Here is a 23,758-nt window from a genome sequence, read left to right on the forward strand (position 1 = left end):
CCAGAGGGGCACACAGGCAGAAAGAGAGTCAGAACAGAGAGAGAGAGAGAGAGAGAGAGAGAGAGACAGAGAGAGAAATAGTGCAAAAGAGGGAGGAAGAGTGAGAAAAAGAGGGAGAGTGAGAAAAGAGATTGAGAGTGCCTTACTGCCTTCACAGAGAGAGCTACAGAGAGAGAGAACTATATGGAAGAGAGACAACAATAGAAAGAGGGTGAGAGAGAGAGAGATCTCCTCGGCCGGGCTGGCGCAGCAGGTGACATTTTCTCCTTTCCCATGGCCTGGGACATTATCAGAGGCCACAGCTGAGAACAATAGCCTGCAGCGCTGTAATGAATAAGGCTAGCTGCACACTGGGCCTGGCCTGCTCCTGCTCCTGTCCTTGGGCCCTTCACTGTGGAGAGGGGAGGCAGAGGGGCCACCAGGGAACCACTCACTGTCCCTTTAAATTGGCTCTTTAACTTTGTGCTGCTTCACCAGCACAACATAGTGCTGCCTTTTCTCAGTACAGAAGCACTGAGCAGAGCTACAACCTCTAACACTGTAGAACCATTGGTGCTGATACAAAACCACTGACAGGGCAGAGCTGAACTGGTATAGAACCACTAACAGTTTGTTCATTTTGTTTCACCTACAGAACAGGTTATCTGTTTGTACTCAATAAACACAAAGTTTTCTACATTGCCTTGCGGGACAACACCACACATAGGGAAGTTATGTTAGTTAGCCTACTTCCTGGTAGTACCAGTGGTACAAAGTAGTTGGAGTTTTAAATGAAGTCAGATGGTATCAGTGACTGTGACCTTTAGTTTCCCACCATAGAGAACGCCACCCAAACACAACTTATCTATTTGTCTGGACAATGGTTTAATATTTTCCCGGTATTTTTCAAATGTTCCAGCACTTTTCTCCCAGGTAACCCAATATTTTCCGCCACAACCGGAAGTGTCTTTCAAAAGCATTATAAAGAACATAGTGTCTTCAGAAAGTAAGTATTCAGACCCCTTGACTTTTTTCACATTTTGTTGCAGCCTAATCCTAAAAAGGATTGAAAAAATGTATCCTCAGTAATCTACACAAAATAACCCCATAATGACAAAAATTAAACAGGTTTTAGAAATGTTTGCAAATGTATTACAAATAAAAAACAGAAATACCTTATTTACATACACTACCGTTCAAAAGTTTGGGGTCACTTAGAAATGTCCTTGTTTTTGAAAGAAAAGCATTTTTTTGTCCATTAAAATAACATCAAAATGATCAGAAATACAGTGTAGACATTGTTAATGTTGTAAATGACTATTGTAGCTGGAAACGGATGATTTTGAATGGAATATCTACATAAGCGTACAGAGGCTCATTACCAGCAACCATCACTCCTGTGTTCTGATGACACTTTGTGTTAGCTAATCCATGTTCATCATTTTAAAAGGCTAATTGCTCATAAGAAAACCCTTTTACAATTATGTTAGCACAGCTGAAAACGGTTGTTCTGATTAAAGAAGCAATAAAGATACCGCCATCGAGCGTAGGCTATAGCAAAAAAAGAGCTGGCGTCCCTCTTCGAATACTCTACTGGTATAAGAATGATAAAAAAAAATGTTTTAAAACAATGTCCAGCAAGGTATTCTAGTCTAGCTTTTCCTGCATGGGTCTCCAACAGCTAAGGAGCTTCTTTTTTTTTAAGGAGGCCAGCGGGGCACAGTTGCTTGCGTATTGCGCAAGAGACAAGAGGCCATAAATTAGAAGCTTCTTATGCATAACCCATCATTAATTAGCTAAATATAAGGCTAATACTGCAATTAATTCTATATATAGGGCTATACATCAATCTAAAATAGGATGATCTATTTTGGGGGCAATTTGAATGGAGTTGGAGGGAAAGACTGCGAGAGTGCACGCACTGATTTAAAGCAACGATATTCGAGTGACAGGTTGTTTTAAAACTCTGCAGATGCAATAAAAACAATTCTAATCTTTACAATTAAAAAACATGGTGACCCCCGAAAGCCAGATAGAGATGGGTAAATTAGACGCGTATTCGGTCTTTATATTACTGTACCATAGACAATGCTGCAACAAATGTAGGCCTACCTGTCACAAGAAAATAAGTTACCATGATGAGATGATAGATCTACATGCATTGTGAACTGTGCTCCATACTGAGATGGGCTGTCTGTCCTCACCCCGAGTGTTGATTCATCATGCAGAGGTCGTAGAGAAGCCTGTTCATATAAATCATTTATTATAATTTACCGGTTTCTCGCAGTTATTTATACTGGGAAAATGGAGTAGATTTGGGTGATAAATCCTGGTGAATCTCGGTAACCAGGTTCCCGCCATTCAACCCTAGTCTGGACCACACACACGTAGGTGTTGTAACCGTTTCTGTTCTGACCACAGCCGTTGTATGTGGTTGTCAAGCAACCACTTATCAGTCCAAAACCCATGGCAAACTGTCATAAAATAAAGTGTCTAGCCATAGAAAATGATAGCAGATTAGACCTAAATTCTGACAACATCCAATTGATCTCCATCTAATGCATCAGTTAGAAACGTGAAAGTCGTAATGATTTCCCTGGAGACTTGAGTGAGTTGAGGCAGAGCGAATTGGTTAAACAACATTTGAGATGGCATTTAAGGACCCAACTTAAAGCAGGCAGGCAGCAGTGTTTCCTAATCAGAGTGTTTTGAGTTTTGAGCTGCTTTTTTGCTATGCTTTAATGCCGAGGGTTGCACATGCAGGCTGGCATTAGGCTGGGCTGCTGTTGATCAAAGCTGGGTAGAGTGCGCCCTGCTGGCCTGGACCTAATCCCCCTGCATGGGCATGAGGAGCACAGGGGACTGGGAAGGAGGAGAGGGGAGGAGTGAGCAGGGGAAGAGGGGGCTGGGGAGGAGTGGAGAGGAAGAGGGGCTGGGGAGGAGGGGCTGTGGAGGAGGGAGCTGGGGATGAGTGGAGAGGAGAGGAGGAGGGGACTGGAAAGGAGGGGCCTGGGGGGTAGTGGAGAGGAGGAAGGGACTGGGGAGGAGTGGAGGGTAGGAGGGGCTGGGGAGGAGTGGAGAGGATGGGCTGTGGAGAGGGGGGGACTGTGGAGGAGGGGGCTGGGGATGAGTGGAGGGGGCTGGGGAGGAGTGGAGAGGAGGAGGGGACTGGAGAGGAGGGGCCTGGGGGGTAGTGGAGTGGAGGAAGGGACTGGGGAGGAGCGGAGGGTAGGAGGGGGCTGTGAAAAGGAGAGGAAAGTGGGGACTGTGGAGAAGAGTGACTTACTGGGGATTGGGGCTGACAAGAGGATGGGATTTGGGATTCTAGGGCTGTCCTGACTTTGGGGAGACCCCTTCCCTGCCATGTTAACCCCATGTGGGCTCACTCCCTCCTCTATATCCAAAGCTTCTCACAGAATAAAGCTTTTCCTTCAGGCCAGTTTGACAGACAGCTGAGAAGGCAGGCATTTCCCATAGGGTGTATAGGCTCCCGCCCCCTTCACGCCCCCCTCCACTCCCTCCCTCCCTCAGCAGGCTAGACAGGAATGGCATAGCATGACATTCTTTAGCCCAGAGAGATTCAGCTGCTTACCACAAAACAGTGTTCACTTCAAAAAGTGGTTATTGGTTCCTGCTCTACTTTACATTTGAAAACCACAAGCCTTTCTCAGAACCACCTCGGGCTAAACTCAATCACCATGGTCACCACGAATACTGTGCATTACTGTTCATCACAGTACATGAGGAAAGGAGAGGAGGGGGAGGACAGGAGAGCCCTAGATGAGGGTGGCAGAGAAAAGGTAGCCTATGGACAGTCAGAGAGGGAGGGAGAATCAAAAAAAAAAGATGGTCTGGTGAGGGAGAGAAAGATATAGCGAGAGATGAATGGAATCTGTCAGATGGTCTGAGGGAGGAGATGTGAGAAATGATAGCGAGAGGAAAGAGATGAGGACAGATTGAGGGATAAATTGAGAGCAGGAGGGGTGGAGTGGGAGAGAGGGAGGGAGGGATGTCGGCCAAGAGGGGGGATCTATATTAGAATGAAAACAGACATGCTCCTCTGGCTCTGCAGGCTGACACCACTATCATAAAAGCATCTCGCTGCACGCATTCACACACACCACCAGCCAAAACCACCGTCCTCACATCCCGGAGCAGACCACCTCCCCCAACACACACATCCTCCCTACCCCCACACACACCTCTTATGTAACAGCGTGTTCCACCCGTGAGGAGACAACGCAACAGTGCCCTGTTGCCCCCCCCTCCTTGGGTGTGCACACACAAAACACATTGGATTCGAGCCCTGGAACGTGTGAAATCTGATTAGACAATTACATTGACTCACCAATGGGCTGTTTAGGAACACACCATTAGCTTCCAGCCAGGAAAGGAGATGAGATGAGGGGAGACAACTACTGTTAGGGGACTCATTCTCACTATCGGTTGGCATTCATTTTGAAGCGATTTTCTCTCTACTACTAAACTACTAGTAAAACCTTGAGGACCTTGAATCTAATAACTTAAAACACATTGAAAAAATGAAGAGCTCCTAAATGTGTTGCCAAGACGACCAGTGACACATACATAAAGAAGGTGTCAGAAACCGTGTTCTTCTGCCATGATGTAAAAGATTTGGAGAAGACAGATTTGTGAATGTGGGACCAATCTGGGGTGTTGAGTGAGAGGAGAGCAGATCAGAGGAGCAGGGAGAGGAAGACTCCGAGTCAGCTGTGAGCTTAACGGCTGCCGAGGCTGCTTCAGAGAACTTCAAGCTTCATTAAGCCTTTAAACCCCTAGCTAGCTGCGGAGTTCTTAAAGTCACCATCAAATTCCTGCTCACTACTCAGCTATGTGACGGGGAAAACAAGACGCGCAGTAATCTTTTGTTTTGTTTTATGTATTTAAATGTGTGGACTGTGGACAAACTAATCAAACAAACGAATGTAAGGTAAATGTTAATGGCATGAAATGGCCACATGTATGCAAATACTATCACCAAAAGAATTTCCTCTTTATGTAGTGAAAACATCCTCTCTCTGGCCTCACTGTGCTATGAGTGTGTGTACATGGAAATATGACCAGCCTGGATTAGGGCATTTTTAAGACAGCTGAGTCTGACTGATTAGCCTTTTTATTTGAAACTCGTATAATGGTCATGTGACATTTTCTGAGCGGGCATGTATTAGTCTGCTACGTGTTGTGTACAAAGGGGTCCTTCAGCTTGGGCACTGGCTGGCTGGCTGCGTTGGATATCTCCTTCGTCATCAGTTCCACATGAGGACGCATTCCCATGCTGCACCTGTCCGTCACGCCAACACACGCTGCCTCAAAGACGTGTGACACAGCAACATTGTAAAACATTACCCAACTCTTTACCCGAGTGAAGGAAAAAACATCAACTCTGCCCTCTCAGCTGACGGTCTAGCTCACCCATAGTATCCTACTCTGAAGTGGAGACAGCAGTAGCCTAAAAGTACAATAGGCCAAGTAATGTATTGTTTGAGTGACTTTTGAATAAATAGGCCAACCAATAACAGTATAATGGCAGTGAATCTCAGTTTAAAAGCAATGCACTGTCAACTAAGCGCAAAGTTTCACTCAACTGGAGCACTGCAGTTTGTGATACGTTTGATTGAGACTGGAAAATAAAATATATATTTTTTAAACAAGTCCGGGGCAGACAGTTATTAAAAGTAAAATCCTACATTTTCCTAAATGTGGGTTGTTTGCTAAGCTAAACTAAGGAGTAGCCTAATACAAGTAAATTTTTCAGGGCTGGTACAAAGCACTCTGGCACCTCAGCCTCTGGGGAAGCCCTGTGTGCTCCGATGCTGAGGTTTAAACCACTGCTTCTGTTCTCTCTCACACACTCTGAGTTTGTTAGTGGGGAAACAGTTACATCCTCTTGGCAAGGGAGAGCTTTGTTAGGTTATTCTCCTGGGAGGTCTCTGGGCTGATCCTAGTTAAGTGGAGTCACAGAGGGACACTAACCTAACGTAGAAATACGCCCCAGCGGAATCCCCACTTCTGTTTTTCAGGGGAAATGGAAGTTAGGTTGATAATACTGTTTCCTGAAAACCAGTACAATCCGCTTTCTGACAACGCTGCTAAGGGTGGAGGGACACTGAAGTCCCTGAAATATGAGCTGATCCTAGTTCAGTGGGATTCTGGAAAAAGGTACCAGGTTTGGGAATCGCCATTTCAACCACAGCTCCCCTGAGTCTTAAAAGCCCTCAACTCACATGGCACCGGTTGTCAACACAACATGTTTTCTCACAGCCTTGAACTGTGAGTTTTTACTTGGGTTAGGTCTATCTTTAGTTTATGTAATAAGTATTGTAATAAACAATATTTTGTCTGTGTAGGTCTCGGTCTTATTATCCTGCAATAAGTGTTAAGTCATTTAATTACCAACATACAGTAATGTACTGTACTACTGACCTGTCATAGTAATGGCCCCTGTGTGGGCAGAACTAGAGGTCTCACTCTGCAGACTGTCAAAGAGCACCGCCATGGCCCTTTGATCTGAGCCTGCTCTGTGTGTGTGTGTGTGTGTGTGTGTGTGTGTGTGTATCTCTCTCTGGCAGACCCTCTGCTCACCCAGGTAAGATACTGTATCTCATCTGGTCACCGAGGGAGGGAGGGCAAGGTCTGGTTGGATTCACAGGCTTTAGAGTAAAGGTTCTACAACTGAGCAATCTCACTGCATCTGCCCGCCGTTCAGGCCTATATCTCCAACAGGCATATTTCACAGGTACCAAACAGGGGTTGTTGATTGTAAAGACATGACCGTCTCCGCTACACACCTAAAGACCTAATAATGCATGACTGTAGAGATTAGATATTAGAGTCTACTGGACTTCCTGTTACAGAGGCTTCACACACATCTAACACAGAAAGGCCTGCAGTGCCACAGTGGCCTACAGTAAAAGCAGCTGTGCCTGCAGCAAGTCAGCCAATCAGCCGAGGCAGCTCCCGTTTCCCCTCTCCTTATATTCACTATCTGAGAGGAACAGTCACTCAACGTCAGTCAGTCAACTGAAGACGTGGCAGTAGCACTACTAGCTTCCCTCCTCTGATCCTCTCCATCCTCCCACTTTATATTTCATTGAGAAGACGCTCTTATCCAGAGCCACTTACAGTTAGTGCATTCGTCTTTAAGATAGCCGGGTGAGACATCCACATATCACAGGCGTAGTAGTAAGTACACTATTCCTCAATAAAGAAGTTAGCTGCTAAGTCAGTGGAAGTAGGAAAAGACAAGAGCAAGCTGTGTTTTTTTTATGGGGGAGGGTCTTATTCTAAGATATTCTTTGAAGAGGTCGGGTTTCAGACATTTTCAGAAGATGGGAAGGGACTGGGCAGGGACACTTCCTCCCCAGCAGACGTGCCCGGCATTCTAGAAGAGCCAGCGTACATTCCTCCACCATTCGAGTGCCTCACACAAGGGCATATGGGCTGCTGCTTTTGAACCACCTTGTATGCTGCTACTCCTGCTCCACTGGCCTTTAAGACCAGAGTCAGGCGGTTGGACTTTTGAACTGTAGAGAGACAGGGACCTGGGTATTGGGTAGTGGCCCAGGGGGGTGAGTAAAGGGTCAGACAGGGCCTGAGGAGGGCTCAGATGAGCAGAGTTAAGCTGACTTACGTGGGACAGGGAGGGGACTGGGAGGGAGGGAAGTGTTGGCTGGCTGGCTCCTGGAGGAAGAGCAGCATCAAAGCTACTGTACTGTAATGGCTGTCACAGCTGGATGGTTGGCTAGCTAGTTCGACTCAGCTGACTGCACATGTATGCCACACAGGGAGGCTGCAGGCCTAGTGTTAAGCATATTAACTAGAGCTGGGAGATATGGACAAAAATCCATATTGCAATAAATTGCCTGAATTGGTGCGATAACAAATAGAACAATACGTTTAATAACAATGTGCACCATTTTTCTTGTTATTATCCTTTAAAAACTACTACTACTAGTTTAATGGTTATGCCATCAATTCTCCCATTAACAATCACCCATATAGCAAACTTATTTCATTTCAAACTTCACATTTCTGTAGTACAGGCTACTTCCGCACCTCTCTGATTCAGAGGGGTTGGGTTAAATGTGGAAGACACATTTCAGTTGAAGGCATTCAGTTGTACAACTGACTAGGTATCCCCCTTACCCCTTCTCGTAATGAACGATATCAGCAAAATGCCTGCGATAAGTGGTTGGTGTCGATCATTTTTGGTTAATCGTCCAAGCTCTACTGTTCACCACCAATATCACACACACACACTTTCACACACCATCTACATGAACTGATTCTAGTATCCACTCAAGTCAGCAGCATACCACCCTGCATACCACTGCTGGCTTGCTTCTGAAGCTAAGCAGGGCTGGTCCTGGTCAGTCCCTGGATAGGAGACCAGATGCTGCTGGAAGTGGTGTTGGAGGGCCAGTAGGAGGCACTCTTTCCTCTGGTCTAAAAAATATCCCAATGCCCCAGGGCAGTGATTGGGGACACTACCCTGTGTAGGGTGCAGTCTTTCGGATGGGATGTTAAACGTGTGTCCTGACTCTCTGAGGTCATTAAAGATCCCATGGCACTTATCGTAAGAGTAGGGGTGTTAACCCCGGTGACCTGGCTAAATTCCCAATCTGGCCCTCAAACCATCACGGTCACCTAATAATCCCCAGTTTACAATTGACTCATTCATCCCTCTCCCCTGTAACTATTCCCCAGGTTGTTGCTGAGAATGTGTTCTCAGTCAACTTACCTGGTAAAATAACAGATAGATATATATCTTTTTTTTTAAAGTCACTGTTGGCTTTTAAACAAAGACACAAAAGGACTATGGGCCTGGCACATTTGACAGTGAATGGGACAACAACATGTTAGCCATTTTCAGTTTCACATTGACAACGACCTCTGCAACAATAGCTAGCCTCTCTCAGTCCGGGCAGGACAGGACACACGTTTGGGGAGACAGAGTGTGTTTTGGCCTCTGTTCACGTGCAGTACCAGGCTCCTAAATTTAAAAAGCTCACCTTCACGTTTCTAAGACCTTCATGTCCCTGGTGAACGTTCTAGAAACAAAGACACATTCAGATAGGCAAGCACAGTGTTTGTGCTAATCATCCCCTGCTTACCCAGAAGCCTTGGTTATATTACTGCCACTTCTCTGTCTCTCTGTTTCTCCCGCCAGCTGAAGCAGAGGTGGTGTATCAGTGGTGGGAGAGTGAATGAAAAGCGCTTCCTGCTCTCTGGTGGGGCTGGGACTGGGGCTAGTGCTGAGGATGGGACTGGGGCTAGTGCTGAGGATGGGACTGGGGCTAGTGCTGAGGATGGGACTGGGGCTAGTGCTGAGGATGGGACTGGGGCTAGTGCTGAGGATGGGACTGGGGCTAGTGCTGAGGATGGGACTGGGGCTAGTGCTGAGGTTGGGACTGGGGCTAGTGCTGAGGATGGGACTGGGGCTAGTGCTGAGGATGGGACTGGGGCTAGTGCTGAGGATGGGACTGGGGCTAGTGCTGAGGATGGGACTGGGGCTAGTGCTGAGGATGGGACTGGGGCTAGTGCTGAGGATGGGACTGGGGCTAGTGCTGAGGATGGGACTGGGGCTAGTGCTGAGGATGGGACTGGGGCTAGTGCTGAGGATGGGACTGGGGCTAGTGCTGAGGATGGGACTGGGGCTAGTGCTGAGGTTGGGACTGGGGCTAGTGCTGAGGTTGGGACTGGGGCTAGTGCTGAGGTTGGGACTGGGCTGAGGATGGGACTGGGGCTGAGGATGGGACTGGGGCTGAGGTTGGGACTGGGGCTGAGGTTGGGACTGGGGCTGAGGTTGGGACTGGGGCTGAGGTTGGGACTGGGGCTGAGGTTGGGACTGGGGCTGAGGTTGGGACGGGCTGAGGTTGGGGCGGGCTGAGGTTGGGGCTGAGGATGGGACTGGGCTGAGGCTGTGGCTAGGGCTGGGGCTGAGACTGGGGCTGAGGATGGGACTGGGGCTGAGGTTGAGGATGGGACTGGGCTGAGGCTGTGGCTAAGGTTGGGACTGGGGCTAGTGCTGAGGATGGGACTGGGGCTAAGTTTGGGACTGGGGCTAGTGCTGAGGATGGGACTGGGCTGAGGCTGAGGCTGTGGCTAGGGCTGGAACTTAGGCTAGGGCTGGGGCATGCAAACCCAGCTTGGCAGGCAGGCAGTTACTGTGACAGTCCAGGATGCAGGGTGCCTGGAGGACAGGGCCCGTGCAGCATTTAAATGACCACAATTTACTGAATACATTTAAGAGCTGGGGTTTTATGGTCCCCCAAGCCCCCCTTACATCCCTCTCTCTCTACCCATCTACTCCTCTATCCCTCTCCCTCTCTCCATCCATCCATCCATCCATCCGCCCAAACAGGCATTCATGCCTTTCATTGCAATGATAATGGGCCAAAGCTGTAACAGGGCCCATGTCTGAGGGCCATAAGTTGCAGCGCTGGCTTTGTGGCCATATCATGCGTGTCGATGGGACGGAGTGTGCTGCCACGGTTCAACAAAGACGGAGGGAGAGAAGGGGCAAAACAACCACACAAGACTGTCCCTACTGCCTTCAGCAGGGCAACTTTGCCCAAAGCATAGCTTCCCTGTTATTCTTAAAACACCTCATGCCAGTATTTACACACAGTCAGGCCTGGTCGGCAAGCCTGAACACGATAGGTGACTGGTGTTCAAAATGTGTGTAAGCTATACACACACTATGGTGATACTGGATAGGCAGTTATTGTGTGGTGAGCTTCACTTCCTACTTACCTTGTCAATACTTGTTCCCAGAGCCTTATATCTGCCTATCATTACCGTCCTGCATGGAATATGGACTGTTACGCTCACCTCGCCTGTCAAAGTCCACAGTTAATGACAACAGGGAAGAATGGGCACGTCCTATACCATCTGCAGGGCATTGTAACAGAGGACAATAGTCTTTCTACACTGGGGATGAGGAGAGGTGAGGTGCAGCAGGGTTGACTTTGAGCACCTGCAGGGTAGGCCGAAATCAAAGTTACAATGGTATAACATGGCATTCAGCTGCGCCATGTAGGCTAATGCCATTCTCTAATACAAATAGATATTGTAGGCTTTGGAATGACATGCAGGGAGGTGTACACCAACGCACAAGTGTACATTAGGTGCAACAGTTCCTTCCTTGAATTCCATCACCAAAAATGGCACAAAATGCACAAGAAAGTGAATTGTGCACAATGATGAAGACAAGGTACATGGCTTTTTCGCTCTTACCAACTTCAAGAGCCACCTATTAAATCAGGCCACTGATTCTCTGACCATGTGTCAACATAAGGCCCAGTGTAATAACATCCACACCTCTTTCACACCTCAACAGCGCCTCATAAACATCATTGAACAAGTGGCTTTTTACCTGCGTAAAACCGCAACAGAGAGCCAAGCTCGGTGTTCATCCCTTCCTCCTGCACGCGCCACGGGTCCTTAAATCCCAGTTTAAAGAGAAAGTCATTCTGGATCTGGAGAGGCCTTTCGTCTTGCCCAAGCCTCCTGACCGCTTCACCGTGGAGCTGAACGTAAAGTGTGGGACTGGTGTCACCTGCTGCGTCTCTATCCTGATCAGTCGCCCCCGACCCTGTTTTCAAACCGCCTTGCCGATTGTCAGGTTCTTGGATGTCGGGCCTATTAACTCTCAAACAGGCCCGGGGCAATGAGCTACTGCTACTGCTGGGTGGCAGGCTGCCCAGACTGAGAAGTTTGAGTCTGTCACCTGCCCCCATATCATTTGTCACGTCATTTAAATGCCCACCATTGCTAAACTTGTAGTTGGCAGAGACAGTGTTGCCATTGGAGAGAATGGGGTCAACGTTTGTGGTAGGACAGTCGAGCTCGAGTTCGTCTGAGGAGCTTCCATAGGTTTCGTGGCCCTCCATGGCTCTATCAAAAGTAGGGCTCAGGATGGATGCGTCTGTGCCCAGGATCATGTCGTCACTGAGGGAGTCCCGGTGCTCACTGAGCCGGACCCCGGAGCTGCTGAGGTCATCGAATGCACTGCTGCTCTCCACGTCTGAACCAGAATTGAGCCCGTAGCTGTCCAGTCCGTTCAGCCTCTGTTCTGAATCATAATCGTTAGGAGTATCCAGGTTAGAATTCAGATCCGACGAGTTAGTTATATTATCTTGCGACTCTGAGTCTGGAGTAAAAAGTTGTGCATCTAAATCCTGTTGCTTTTGCCTCTCATCGCCGTTCTCCATAAGCAGTAGCCTCAGCCTGTCACTTGGCTGGTCCGATAGGCCGCCACTGAGTTCTGGGGGTCCCGAATGGTTGCACTTGATACTTCCATCTTCATTTAGCTTAGACTGGGCGTCATTATATGTATACTTCACATTACTGTTTCCGTTTTGATCAGTCTTTAAGTTGTCTTTACAAAATATACGCAATACAGTGCTCGACTTACTGCAGAGTGTGCTCATACGGAGCGCCATCTCGCCGGCTGTGGTATCCATCGTGCACACCACCGGCCTAGGATATGAAGGCGACGTGAGTTTATCGTGGACATGTATGGATCCCCTGTGAAGATCCCCTCGCACCCACTCTCTATCTGAAGGCTGTAGTTGCATGTTTTGCCGATGCCGCAACAACGTCTTCCTATCCAGACTCCGAGTATGCAGAGACGCAGAGGAGATGGCCGAGTTCATCTTGGCGCCGAAGGCGGCAGTGACAGCTGAGGTGGCAGTGGTTGCAGAGAGGTTCCTCTTCAGCCTCCTCCGTCTCAACAGGAGCGAGTTGGAGTTACTGGATAAACTCCGACCATTCGTAGATGTGCTTCCATTACTTTTATTCGAAGCACTAGACCCCAACGCAGCCTGGGAATTTCTAATATCTAGACGAGAGGCTGCCAAATTTCCACCGCCATCATCCACTGGCGTCCCCTGGGCGACAGACAGTCCACTAGGCTTCTTAAACTTATTCGCACTTACATCTGCCGAGCCTTTATCAACGACAGTCCGCGCACTTTCCATTTTGGCAAATGAAAAGTACACTAAATCTCCGTGCGTACTTCGCTTAACATCAGCCTTCTACATTAAAAAAGCGCGTCAATATGAGCACAACACAGTAAATATCCGCCGGTTGGGCGGTGTACTTATCCCGCTCTTCATTCACTTATTTGCCTTCGTGCTCCAGTTGGAATCTCCCCTGCTGTACCCGAAAACATTTTTACCAAGGAAATCCGCAAAAAGAGTCTGGACTCGAAGTTTGAGATCGGTACAAGGGCGGAGACGTGACTGTGTGTCTCATTTACACTAAATACTATGGTAGAATATGAAATGAACGTCGGGAGACCGCTTACGCAAATACAGAACGATATATATTCATGATGTGACAAATGGGGCGCAACACCGTTTTGCCTTCTGGGAAATGTATTTGAATGTAAGGATTTCATGTTGAAATACCGAAGTGAAAACTACATTTCCCAAATGAAGTGAATACCCACAGCAGACAATGTTCAGAATGGTGTAAATAGATATGTAATACACAGAAATACAGCTTCTGTTTGGTAGAGAGCCTTATCATGTTTAAGCAAAGGGAAACATTTCTGCCGTGCCTTCAGAACATATTAATCATACCCCTCGACTTATTCCACATTTTGTGTTACAGACTGAAATAAAAAATTATATATATATATATTTACCCATCTACACACAATAACCCATAAAGACAAATTGAAAACATGTTTTTAGAATGTTTGCAAATTTATTGATTAAGAAATACAGAAATCTAATTGACATAATTATTCACACCCCCGAGTCTCTAAGAGCTTTCCACACCTAGATTGAAAAGAATAATGGGCAAATGTTGCACAAACTTCAGCACTGTCAAATTGGTTGTTGATCAATGCTAGACAACTATGTTCAGGTCTTGCTTTTCAAGTAGATTTAAGTTAAAACTGTCTCAGCCACTCAGGAACATTCACTGTCATCTTGGTAATCAACTCCAGTGTAGATTTGGCCTTGTGCTTTAGGTTATTGTCCTGCTGAAAGGTGAATTCCTCTCCCAGTGTCTAGTGGGAAGTGGACTGAACCAGGTTTTCCGCTAGGATTTTGACTGTGCTTAGCTCCATTCCATTTCATTTTCATCCTGAATATCTCCCTAGTCCTTAACGATTACAAGCAGACCCATAACATGATATAGCCACCACTATGTTTGAAAATATGGAGAGTGGTACTCAGTAATGTTTTGTATTGGATTTGCCCCAAACATAACACTTTGTATTCAGGACAAAAAGTGAATTGCTTTGCCACATGTTTTGCAGTATTACTTTAGTGTCTTGTTGCAAACAGGAGGCATGCTTTGGAACATTTCTATTCTGTACAGACTACAATGTTATTGATCCATCCTCAGTTCTCCTATCATAGCCATTGAACTCTGTTTTAAATTCACCATTTGCCTCAGTGAAATCCCTGAGTGGTTTCCTTCCTCTCCGGCAACTGAGTTAGGAAGGACACCTGTATCTTTGTAGTGACTGGGTGTATTGATATACCATCCAAAGTGTAATTAATAACTTCACCATGCTCAAAGGGATATTCAATGTCTGCTTTTATATTTTATTTTGACCAATCTTCCAATAGTTGCCCTTCTTTGCGAGGCATTGGAAAACCTCCCGGTCTTTGTGGTTGAAACGGTTTCAAATGCACTGCTCGACTGAGGGACGTTACAGATAATTGTATGTGTGGGGTACAGAGGTGAGGTAGTCATTCAAAAATCATGTTAAACACTATTGCACATTTTTACTCCTAAGCTAATTTAGGCTTGCCATAACAAAGGGATTGAATACTTATTGACTCAAGACCTATTGACAAATCAATAAAAAAATTAAGTTTAAACTATTCCACTTTGACATTATGGGGTATTATGTGTAGGCCAGTGATTTTTTTTCTCTCTCAATTTAATCCATTTAAAATGCAGGCGTTATTAAACAACAAAATGTGGAAAAAGGCAAGGGTTGTGAATACCATCTGAAGACACTATATATGCAACAACCTTATGTACTGCCCATGTCCTTAGTGAATATCCCTCTTGTGGAGTTGTTTGATACCTTCAACCTTTGACTATGTAGAAAATGAAGTTACTGTACCTGGAAAATAAACTTGTCAAGTGCATCAAGCATAAAACCATTCTAAAGCCTATATCAAAATGTTACAATAGGAGACGGAACATGTATTTCCCAACACTAATACAAATATATTCCAAATCTAGCAGCAGTTTTATTAGGATTTGTGCTTGCATCAAATACCATGGGAAAATAACATTAGTCTTCTTGACCAGTGATGACCATCAACTTCAGTTGAGCACCATCTCATCAGGACGCCATTTCACAAGGCCACAACTACTGGCCGACTTGCTGTCCTCAAGGATATTCTATTGTCCTCTTCTGCCACCTAGTGAAGCTTCCTCTCAGTATATTGACAATAATCCTGGTCGCAATCATGATCTGGGGACCCACTGGGTGTGCAGGCTTTTGCTGAAGCTCAGTACAAACACTCCTTATTCTAATGAAGTCATTCAATTAATCATTTAGTACACTTGACTGTACACTGTTCCGAATGCTACCCCAGACCCTTAAAGAGATTTTTCGGTACATTTGTATACTTTTTTGCCAATAGTTCTAAAAGTAGCGCTCGCAAGCCAAAAGTAAACCCCGTAATATTGCATATTACGTCACATATGTGCACACGTCATCGCGCTCGCTCTCACTCTGCTGTGTGCGCATCTTGCTAGCCGTCACTCAAGAGCCAGGGGCTGAAGCTCACTGGCTAGAACTCGAATTGCTAGGGGGCTGGCCTACATTGGGGAAAATGTAGGGGAAAATGGCACAGCACAGCTTCCAGAAAAACAGTTGCTTTCAAACTAGGGATTTCATGGCAAATTGAAGTAAAACAGTAATTCTGCTCACATGTTATGCATGTATGAACTACACTGACCCATCCAGCCCAAAATACTTATTTACTGAATTTTGAGCATTTTTTTTACCTATACCCACAGTGTTAGTAGGTTACAGTGTAACAACTAGACTGAGTAATAAAACAGTTTGATTCACTTGATTTAAACCCGTGGCTCCTATAAGGTGCAGAGGCCATGGAATAACGTCTTCCATCACTCTGATCGGGTCATGTTTTTCCAGGTCACACCAGTGCTGCTCTCGGTGATCTATGCCTGAACGTCTCTCCAACTGTTTAAGTCCTGGAGTTTGACAAACGCTGAAATAATTGACACGAGTCAAAAAGGTGATTGCTGGAAAAATCCTTTTAATAAAGATTTATTGGACAGACACAAATCAGTCTACCTGTTACATGCATTGTCCACCTGTGCAAAGTAAAGCATGACAGAGGGTAGGCTATGGGAGACTCCTGTAGTTCTGTACATAGGATTTATTATACATTACTCTACTAGTGTAACAAAGGACCTTTAAGTATACTCAATACTTATTTCTGAGATGTTTAAACAAGTCATTGTGAACACTTGCATGTCATGGAAGTATTAAAAAGACAGTTGTCAATGGGGTGGCCAGGGCCATTATAGCCAAGTGATTGTTATACCATGTCAAAATTGACTTTTTAGTTTGACGAAAATAGTTTGAAATTAGATATTCAAATCTAATATGAAACCCAAAAACAACAAGTGGCACATCCAGACTATTCGGGATCAGGAGCTTCACGAACTCATAAACCGAGAGGATAACCCATACGATCTCTGTGGGATAACCTCTTCAATGAGAGACTGAAGAGGTTGTAATCAACGTAAAGATCCCAAAAGCATAAATGAGATATCGACACAAAATATGCTTTGAGATTAAAGGGGATGGAATGAAAGCCAAAGTAGTAAGGCTACATAATTATTATACTCAAATCACATTAGCTACAATTCCTGGGCAGCCATAGACCCAATAGCCTCTGATGGTAATATTGCCATGGTTTGAGAAAATATACGTCAAATAAATGATCGTACAAAGACTGCAACATACATCATGATGTTTAATAAAGACATGGTGGTCATTCACATGGCAAATGGAAAGGAATCTATATTTCCAAATTGGAGAAGAAAAAAAAAAGCTCATTTTCAAATTACTTAATTCTCTCCACGTACATGTAACTGAAAACAGTTTATTGCGGAATTTATATTCCTCAATTCCAACATTACACCATCCTCCTGCTCTGAGGCGATTTGTCAATAGACAAATGGAGAAGGGCCTCTTCAAAGTATTGATCAAAAGCTTTAAGATTCTACAAAATGCCCAAAACGTGTTGGGGGAAAACATGTGGGTGGCATGATGCTAGAATCAAAAAGGTAGCTGGTTTGAGCAGAAAACATAACCTTATCATCTTCTGAAGGTTTTACTGCCTTAAGGTACCCCATTGAAAATTAGGATAAACACACAGGGACAATATTGTAAATGAGAATAACCGGTGTAATAAATTAAGCAATATGTGGAACATAAATGCGTCAAACTAATATAACATCGCTGATAACCAAATGTGCAATACCTTCTATGTTCCAGAATGTTTTTGCAAATTTCATTGGGGCATCTTCTCACAGAACTACAAAGATGTTCAAAATGACAGAGCATGTCTTTTTGTTAGTACATTTTCCTATGCAGGTACATGGCCAGTCTGGCCCTTCACCATAACTAATCTGTCTTATGACAAGCAAACGTTTTCATATAGCAATTTTAAGAGTAAATCATATTGGGTACCATTTAAAAACAACTCAAACAGTGGCCAATGAAAATCCAATCCCGATATGCCCATTGGAGCCTTTCGTAAAATCATAACAAAAAAACAGAAAAGTAGAGGACCATTTTCAAGAAAAGTAAAAAAAGAATACTCTGGGATTTAAACATTCACAGTAAGAAAACGAGAACAACAAAAAAAACAGGGTTTTCATACAGTTTGCCCAGAGGCAGAAAGAATATAGCTTGTTCTTAAATAGACACAGGAAGAAAAAAAGACAAATCCCCCCCCCAAAAAACAGAACCAAGTAAGTGCAGGGCACTCACATCAGCAGAGTTCATTAAACATAAGAAAAGCTTGATTCTCACCAATAAATAATAAAAACCATAAAGTATTCCTGGATGGCAAACCAAGGGTCCCGTTCTAAATGGCACCCTATTCCCCATTTAGTGCACTACTTTTGACCAGGACCATATGGCTCTGGTCAAAGGTAGTGCACATTATAGGAAATAGGGTGCCATTCGGGAAGCAGATCCTCTCTTCTCGGAGGAAGTCTATATTCAAACGTCAGAGGCCTGTGACATCCCCTAAAGCCATAACTCAGTTTAAAATCAAAGCACCACTTTTAAAAACAAAACTAAAATGATATAAAAAGCTGTTCAACCTTAACACATATATACAGTTAGTGCATTATCTGCCAGCTGCATTTTTCATTGAATTTACCCTTTTACGATCCCAACATGAAATGGACAATATTGAAGCGTGATTCTCTTGTTACTTTCATGTCTGTATAAACAAAGTATAATTGGAGAGTGTAAAACAAAAAAACAAAAATTGTCTGCACTCTCAAATTCACAGTTCGCAATAGACAACATTGTCAGTAACAGCGGGAACTGAACTGCCCATGTCGGGGAGAAGTAGAGGTGGGATTACATGATACTGACACAGGGTGAGCCCCAGAGGGCGCTATAACCCAAGAAGAGCAGAGGAAAAATATTGCACATAATTCTGGAGTGTCGTATGGATTCCCCCACTTCTTTTTCTCTTTCACCATTCAAACACTACAGGTGACGCTACAAACAACACCAGGTTAATCTTAGCCAAGCCAGGATAACATTCTCCAAGTGGTTGAAGTCCATCTCTCCAAAGGTCCATGGGTAGATGGGTTAAAACTGTCCTTTTTGATGAAGAGAGAGTGAGGACGTGGAGGCTCCTCTCACCAAGAGCAACAGCTCAATCACAGCCAAGAATGACACCGTGAGGGTGTCATCACAGCCAGTCAATGATGTAGAGATGGCAGGTGTCCAATCCCAACCAGCCCATCCCACTACCATCAGCCCCAAAGCACGGAGGTGCCTTCCTGAGCGTTCAGCACTAGGGTGTGGGACCAGCTAGTCAGTTACACAGAAAGAAAAGATGTTAAGAAGATGGGTGGGAATTGGGGGGTTAGATTATGTGCTACTAAATCAGGTGTCCATCTACTGTTTGTCTCTGGAGGGGAAGCTACCGACCAACTCAGTTGCAGGGTATTGAAAGGCATTTCAGATCAGAAGACATGGCCTTATTGTAGAAATGGGCACCATTTACTGTCCAGCACTTATGGTTCTCAGTGGAAAACAGCCAGTCTGTCTAGCGTTCCAATCAGACAGTGATGGTCTATGGTCTGTGAAACCTGAGGGAGAAAGGAGCAGAAAATACTGCCATTTGTACAGATTCCAAAGGTCAAATATTGCAATTCCATTATTATAGATATGCTATAAACATATATCAAGTATTTACAGGTTTGTACAGCCATTGCTTTCCACCATGACATTCAGGGGTGTGTTGATGCTTACAAATGCATAGCATTAAAACATGCTAACGCAAATCTCTTTACCTGGTTAAATGGCGACTTGACTCATGCACTTCCATCTCGTTGCTCTTGAAATCGTTGAGTTCCTTCCGTATGGCTGCCTATAAGGGACAAACAGAGGGGGAAACAAAGGGTTAGTGCCAAGACGAAAAGAAAGTCGCGCAGTCTTGCACCGTGTCCTTTTAGAGACACTTTATACATAATTTACTCGCTTCTTAAGGTCAAGAGTGAATAAACTAAATTCTCTCCACTAAACACTCTTACCTCTCATTTCTCCACCCCTTCCCCTCCCACTGGTTTGAGAAAGGGACCAACAGGAAAGTGCAAGCTAGGCATACTTTAGACGGTGAATCTTTACATTGTGGGAGAACTTGTTATGCAAATTGTCTGCATTATCTTGTCATCCTAAAGTCTGTGACCGGTGTGCTCACATCGTGACCCCTCTACACCCCTCCCCATCCTGCGATTTCCAGCTGTGTCGTGGCATCATTACCCCTCCTACTCTGTGGCTGGTTAGCTTAAGTTGGTGCATCAAGCTGATGAGATTTCAACACTTACAAGGGTGAATAATGACATCTTACAAAATAACTAAAATCATTCTCGTCATCTTCCCCTTCTTTTAATCTATTGAGATAAAGGTGCCTCCAGTGTTAAGTTTTGCATTGTGCAACCAGTACTTTCTCTGATTAGATGCTATAAATCCCTAAAATGATCTTGTCCCAAAAGATGACTCAATCTTCCAGGAACGACATAGGTGACTCAGTCGAGGCTTTTGGATAATCCCCCTGACATGTTCCGACACAGGCCGGTGATGTCACAGACAAGTCTAATTAACAGGATGACACAGGGGAACATCTCGTCATCTCATCCCCTGAGCAGTGTTGGATGCTACTGAACTGAAAACAGGAAGACATAAAAGCCCTGACCTCTGGTAACTTAAGACGCAAGGAACGTAATCTAATGTCAATGGAGCGTGTGCAGTTAAGGGCGAGGGGTCCTGCGGCACCGTCTGTCCTTCCCCTCGTTACCATCTTACGTAACGCCGGGGAACATTGTGTAACGGAAGGCAGAGTTAGTGAACTTCGTTTTTTTTTTGCTTTTTTCGCCCAAAATGGTCCTCAGGTGTTGACCCCGTATGCTCGGATCCCAGCGCTGCTGCTCACGTCACAGGGATAACTGAGGGAGAGAACGGCTCACTCTTCTCAGAACTACAAAGCTCATTAAAAGTCAGAACCATGTTCTGACAGCCGGCGTACAGCGGATTGCTCGGGGGTGTTGACTCTCGGAATGGTAAAAGGGGGGGGGGGGGGGGGGGGGGGACAACGAAGACATCTGAACGAATAAACAACAGCACTAGAAGTGCTGTGAGGAGAGGAGCACACATCTCCTGGCATTGAACTTCTGCATTATGCTTTTCTTTGAGTTCTGAACTGAAGGACGGAGTGGGATTGATCCAGGGCAGTCTGCTGAGAGAGGCTATAACAGCAGAGGGAAAGTACAACAATACAGACCTACAGGCTTTGAACCTTTGTTTGGACCTAAATAATAGATATAGAGGAATAGATGGGAAGATCCACATTGTGAGGCTGAAAATGTTAATGTGCTCCCCAGGGCTGTGCATGTGTACAGCAGGCATACATGGTTTTCTCTGCAGCATCTACCGACTTTAAATAAGCTATATACACACACACAAACACCTCATAATGGTACACAACCTCAAAGGCCATTTGATGCTAAATGACAATGCCTAACAAAGCGCTGAGTAAATATCTCTTAACCCACCCATCCATCCATCCCCACCACTACTTGCCTTGTCGGCTGCTGTGAGGCGTGTCCAGGGTTTGTCTGCCCGTCGGTCGTGTTCCGGGGCGTCAGACACCTCTACGTAGTCACTGAAGCGAATCAGGATCTTCGCCTGTCTCAGCTCCTCCACTGTGGGCCTCTGACTCAGCTGGAACAAGAGAGAGGAGCAGTAACTATCTGGGACTGTGTGCAACAGACATTTCAGAGTAGGAACCCTGATCTAGGATCAGGTCCCACCTGTTCATATACTATATAAACTGACCCTAGATCAGTACTTTAAAAGCTACTAGGTTGAGTATCTTTCCAACTTCGATACGGCTTTGTTTCTGAAACAACCTAGTTATACTGTACTCCACATGATAGAGTAGTGCGTTGGGAGTATAGCCTGTACAGAGCAAAGACCACTACGTCAACCGTTGACCAGGAGGCGGCAAATCAGGCCTGAACGCTACTGAACTGAAGGTAACCTAAACATCAATAGAGCATGGTTTCTAAAACCACCAAGTTATACCGATTGATCAGACTAGTGAATTTGGCTTGACTAAATACAAGTCTCTGGGGCTACATTACTACATCTGGTAGTGATAAAGGGCTTCTTTTTTACAACGAGAATGAAAGACTAGTAGTTGTGTATGAGTTCCCGATCATTACGGTATGTTCACGAAACGGCAGCAAGTACAGAACTGTATAGCTGCTACAGCCAATCCCTGGGACGACAGCAAGGTGTTTGTAGAGACAGCAGGTGCAGGAGACAGTGCTGCTATGCAATTTAAGGTGATAGGAACATGCCCGACACCTCACTGTGTGGGGCAGAGAGAATCTGGCTTGGGTCACTGATAGGCCAAGGGCACTGAAGACACGATCGTCTCCTGGGGTGACCTTGGATATATAGTGCTGTGACACCTTTCTCTCCTCTCACCCTGAGTGAGTCATTTTTGTGCTTTTTGTTTTGCTGTGTGAATGTTGTCACATCCAACACCTTAGAGAACAACAGGGAGCATTGGCAGTTGGCCCGCTGTCGGGCAAAGGGGTTATGCAGCATTTTTCTAAAGCTATTTAGATTGAACTGCCAATTCTACCGTTTTTGGACACCCCTTTCTTTCCTTCTCCTGCCTTACCTTTCGCGTTAGTCGTCGTTTTATCTCCCTCTTCTCCTCCAACTCCTCCTGCTCGTTGCGCGCTGTGGGAAACACAACGAAGCAGAGGTTAGTCCGTGTCTCAGGGCACAAATGGTGGTGAGTGGGCTGAGGTGCTTAGACAACATTTGAACACTACTGGAAGGAGAATAAACACCTCATTTACATAATGTAGCTGATTAAAAATGCAGCAGCAGCACAAACGCACTTCTTAATATTCAACGTCGCTGAATTTCTCAAAGCCTTAAATTGTTTATCGTTGCCTCTTTGTAATGTTGGACTATTTGCATGGCAGAAATGGAGGAAGGGAAACGCTGTCTCCCTATCCATCATTCCCAAATGGCTAGTTCTTCCACGTTCATTAACATGGGGTTGGTTGGCTCGTTTAAAGTTACATTAAAATAACAAATCGCTTGCTTCTAGGGAACGTCGGGACTATTCAGACCAAAAGTCACATCCAGTTTTGCTCAGAAGAAAGAAATACTCCCATCTCACTAGAGATTCCCCTTAGGCTGTTCCATGGATGCTCTCCAAACTACCAGACAAGCACTCTCCAGCTTTAGAGGGAATGAGTTAAAAGGAAAAGCAGGCAGAGGACCGAACACATACTAGACTAGCTCATCTGAAAACACACCACAGAGTCCCGTGTTAAATACGTAACGATGCCACTGTTCTCTTGGTTTGGAGTGCCAGTCCCAACAGAACGTTGAAAGACGTGCCACATTTCTCTAACCTAGGCAGTGTTGTGGGGGAGACTTCCGTTCCTGGAGTCTTACAGTTGCACCCCACGGTTTCCTCTTCTCTATGTTTTTCTTCTCCTTACACACATAGCCAATCACAGCGCAACCTCTGGGGGAACAAGGCACTGGTATTAAACAGGTCTCCATCGCCTGCGTCTCTGATATGGAGTGTGCGTTTGAGCTGAGAAACTAGCCTCCCTGGGCTAGAATCCGGAGGGAACCACACTGCCTTGCCTTCCCGGAGGAGGCAGATGGAGGAGAGAGAGAAGGCAAGATGTATGCCACTGGCTCTGGGATAAGTAGGCCTCTGAAATAACCAGGGTAACTGTGGTTCGAGGTGGCTTGCGTAAAATACTTATTAAACGTGAAATAATAATGGTACAAATCGGGTTAGTCAAGTAGTCACTGGGAATAGTAGTAAACGGGAGAACATTAGTGTGGTTTCATAAAGTGGTGATGATGATAAGCAAATGGCTGCTGTCCTGTTTATATATAATGATGGTATGTTATAATGATAAGGAGTAGAGGTACATACAG

The 23,758-nt window shown here is 45.3% G+C and overlaps 2 protein-coding genes across 2 annotated transcripts in view; both read right to left on the bottom strand.

Moving 5' to 3' along the window:
• The window catches only part of LOC120020297 (PH domain leucine-rich repeat protein phosphatase 1-like), a 78,425-nt gene extending 65,136 nt beyond the window's left edge, over positions 1-13,289 (bottom strand). Inside the window, exon 1 of the mRNA XM_038963862.1 lies at positions 11,378-13,289. Coding sequence (XP_038819790.1) covers positions 11,378-12,983 — 1,606 coding nt within the window. The 5' untranslated portion in view covers positions 12,984-13,289. The remainder of the gene's footprint in view (positions 1-11,377) is intronic.
• Positions 13,290-19,023: 5,734 nt separating this feature from the next.
• Positions 19,024-23,758, bottom strand: part of LOC120020678 (phosphatase and actin regulator 1-like) — an 83,310-nt gene continuing 78,575 nt past the window's right edge. Inside the window, exons 9-12 of the mRNA XM_038964380.1 lie at positions 22,464-22,525; positions 21,349-21,493; positions 19,567-19,639; positions 19,024-19,081 (exon numbers count right to left, since the gene is read on the bottom strand). Of these exons, the coding sequence (XP_038820308.1) occupies positions 19,024-19,081; positions 19,567-19,639; positions 21,349-21,493; positions 22,464-22,525 (338 nt within the window). The remainder of the gene's footprint in view (positions 19,082-19,566; positions 19,640-21,348; positions 21,494-22,463; positions 22,526-23,758) is intronic.

Source organism: Salvelinus namaycush, chromosome 25 (assembly GCF_016432855.1).
Source record: "Salvelinus namaycush isolate Seneca chromosome 25, SaNama_1.0, whole genome shotgun sequence".
Lineage (NCBI taxonomy): Eukaryota > Metazoa > Chordata > Actinopteri > Salmoniformes > Salmonidae > Salvelinus > Salvelinus namaycush.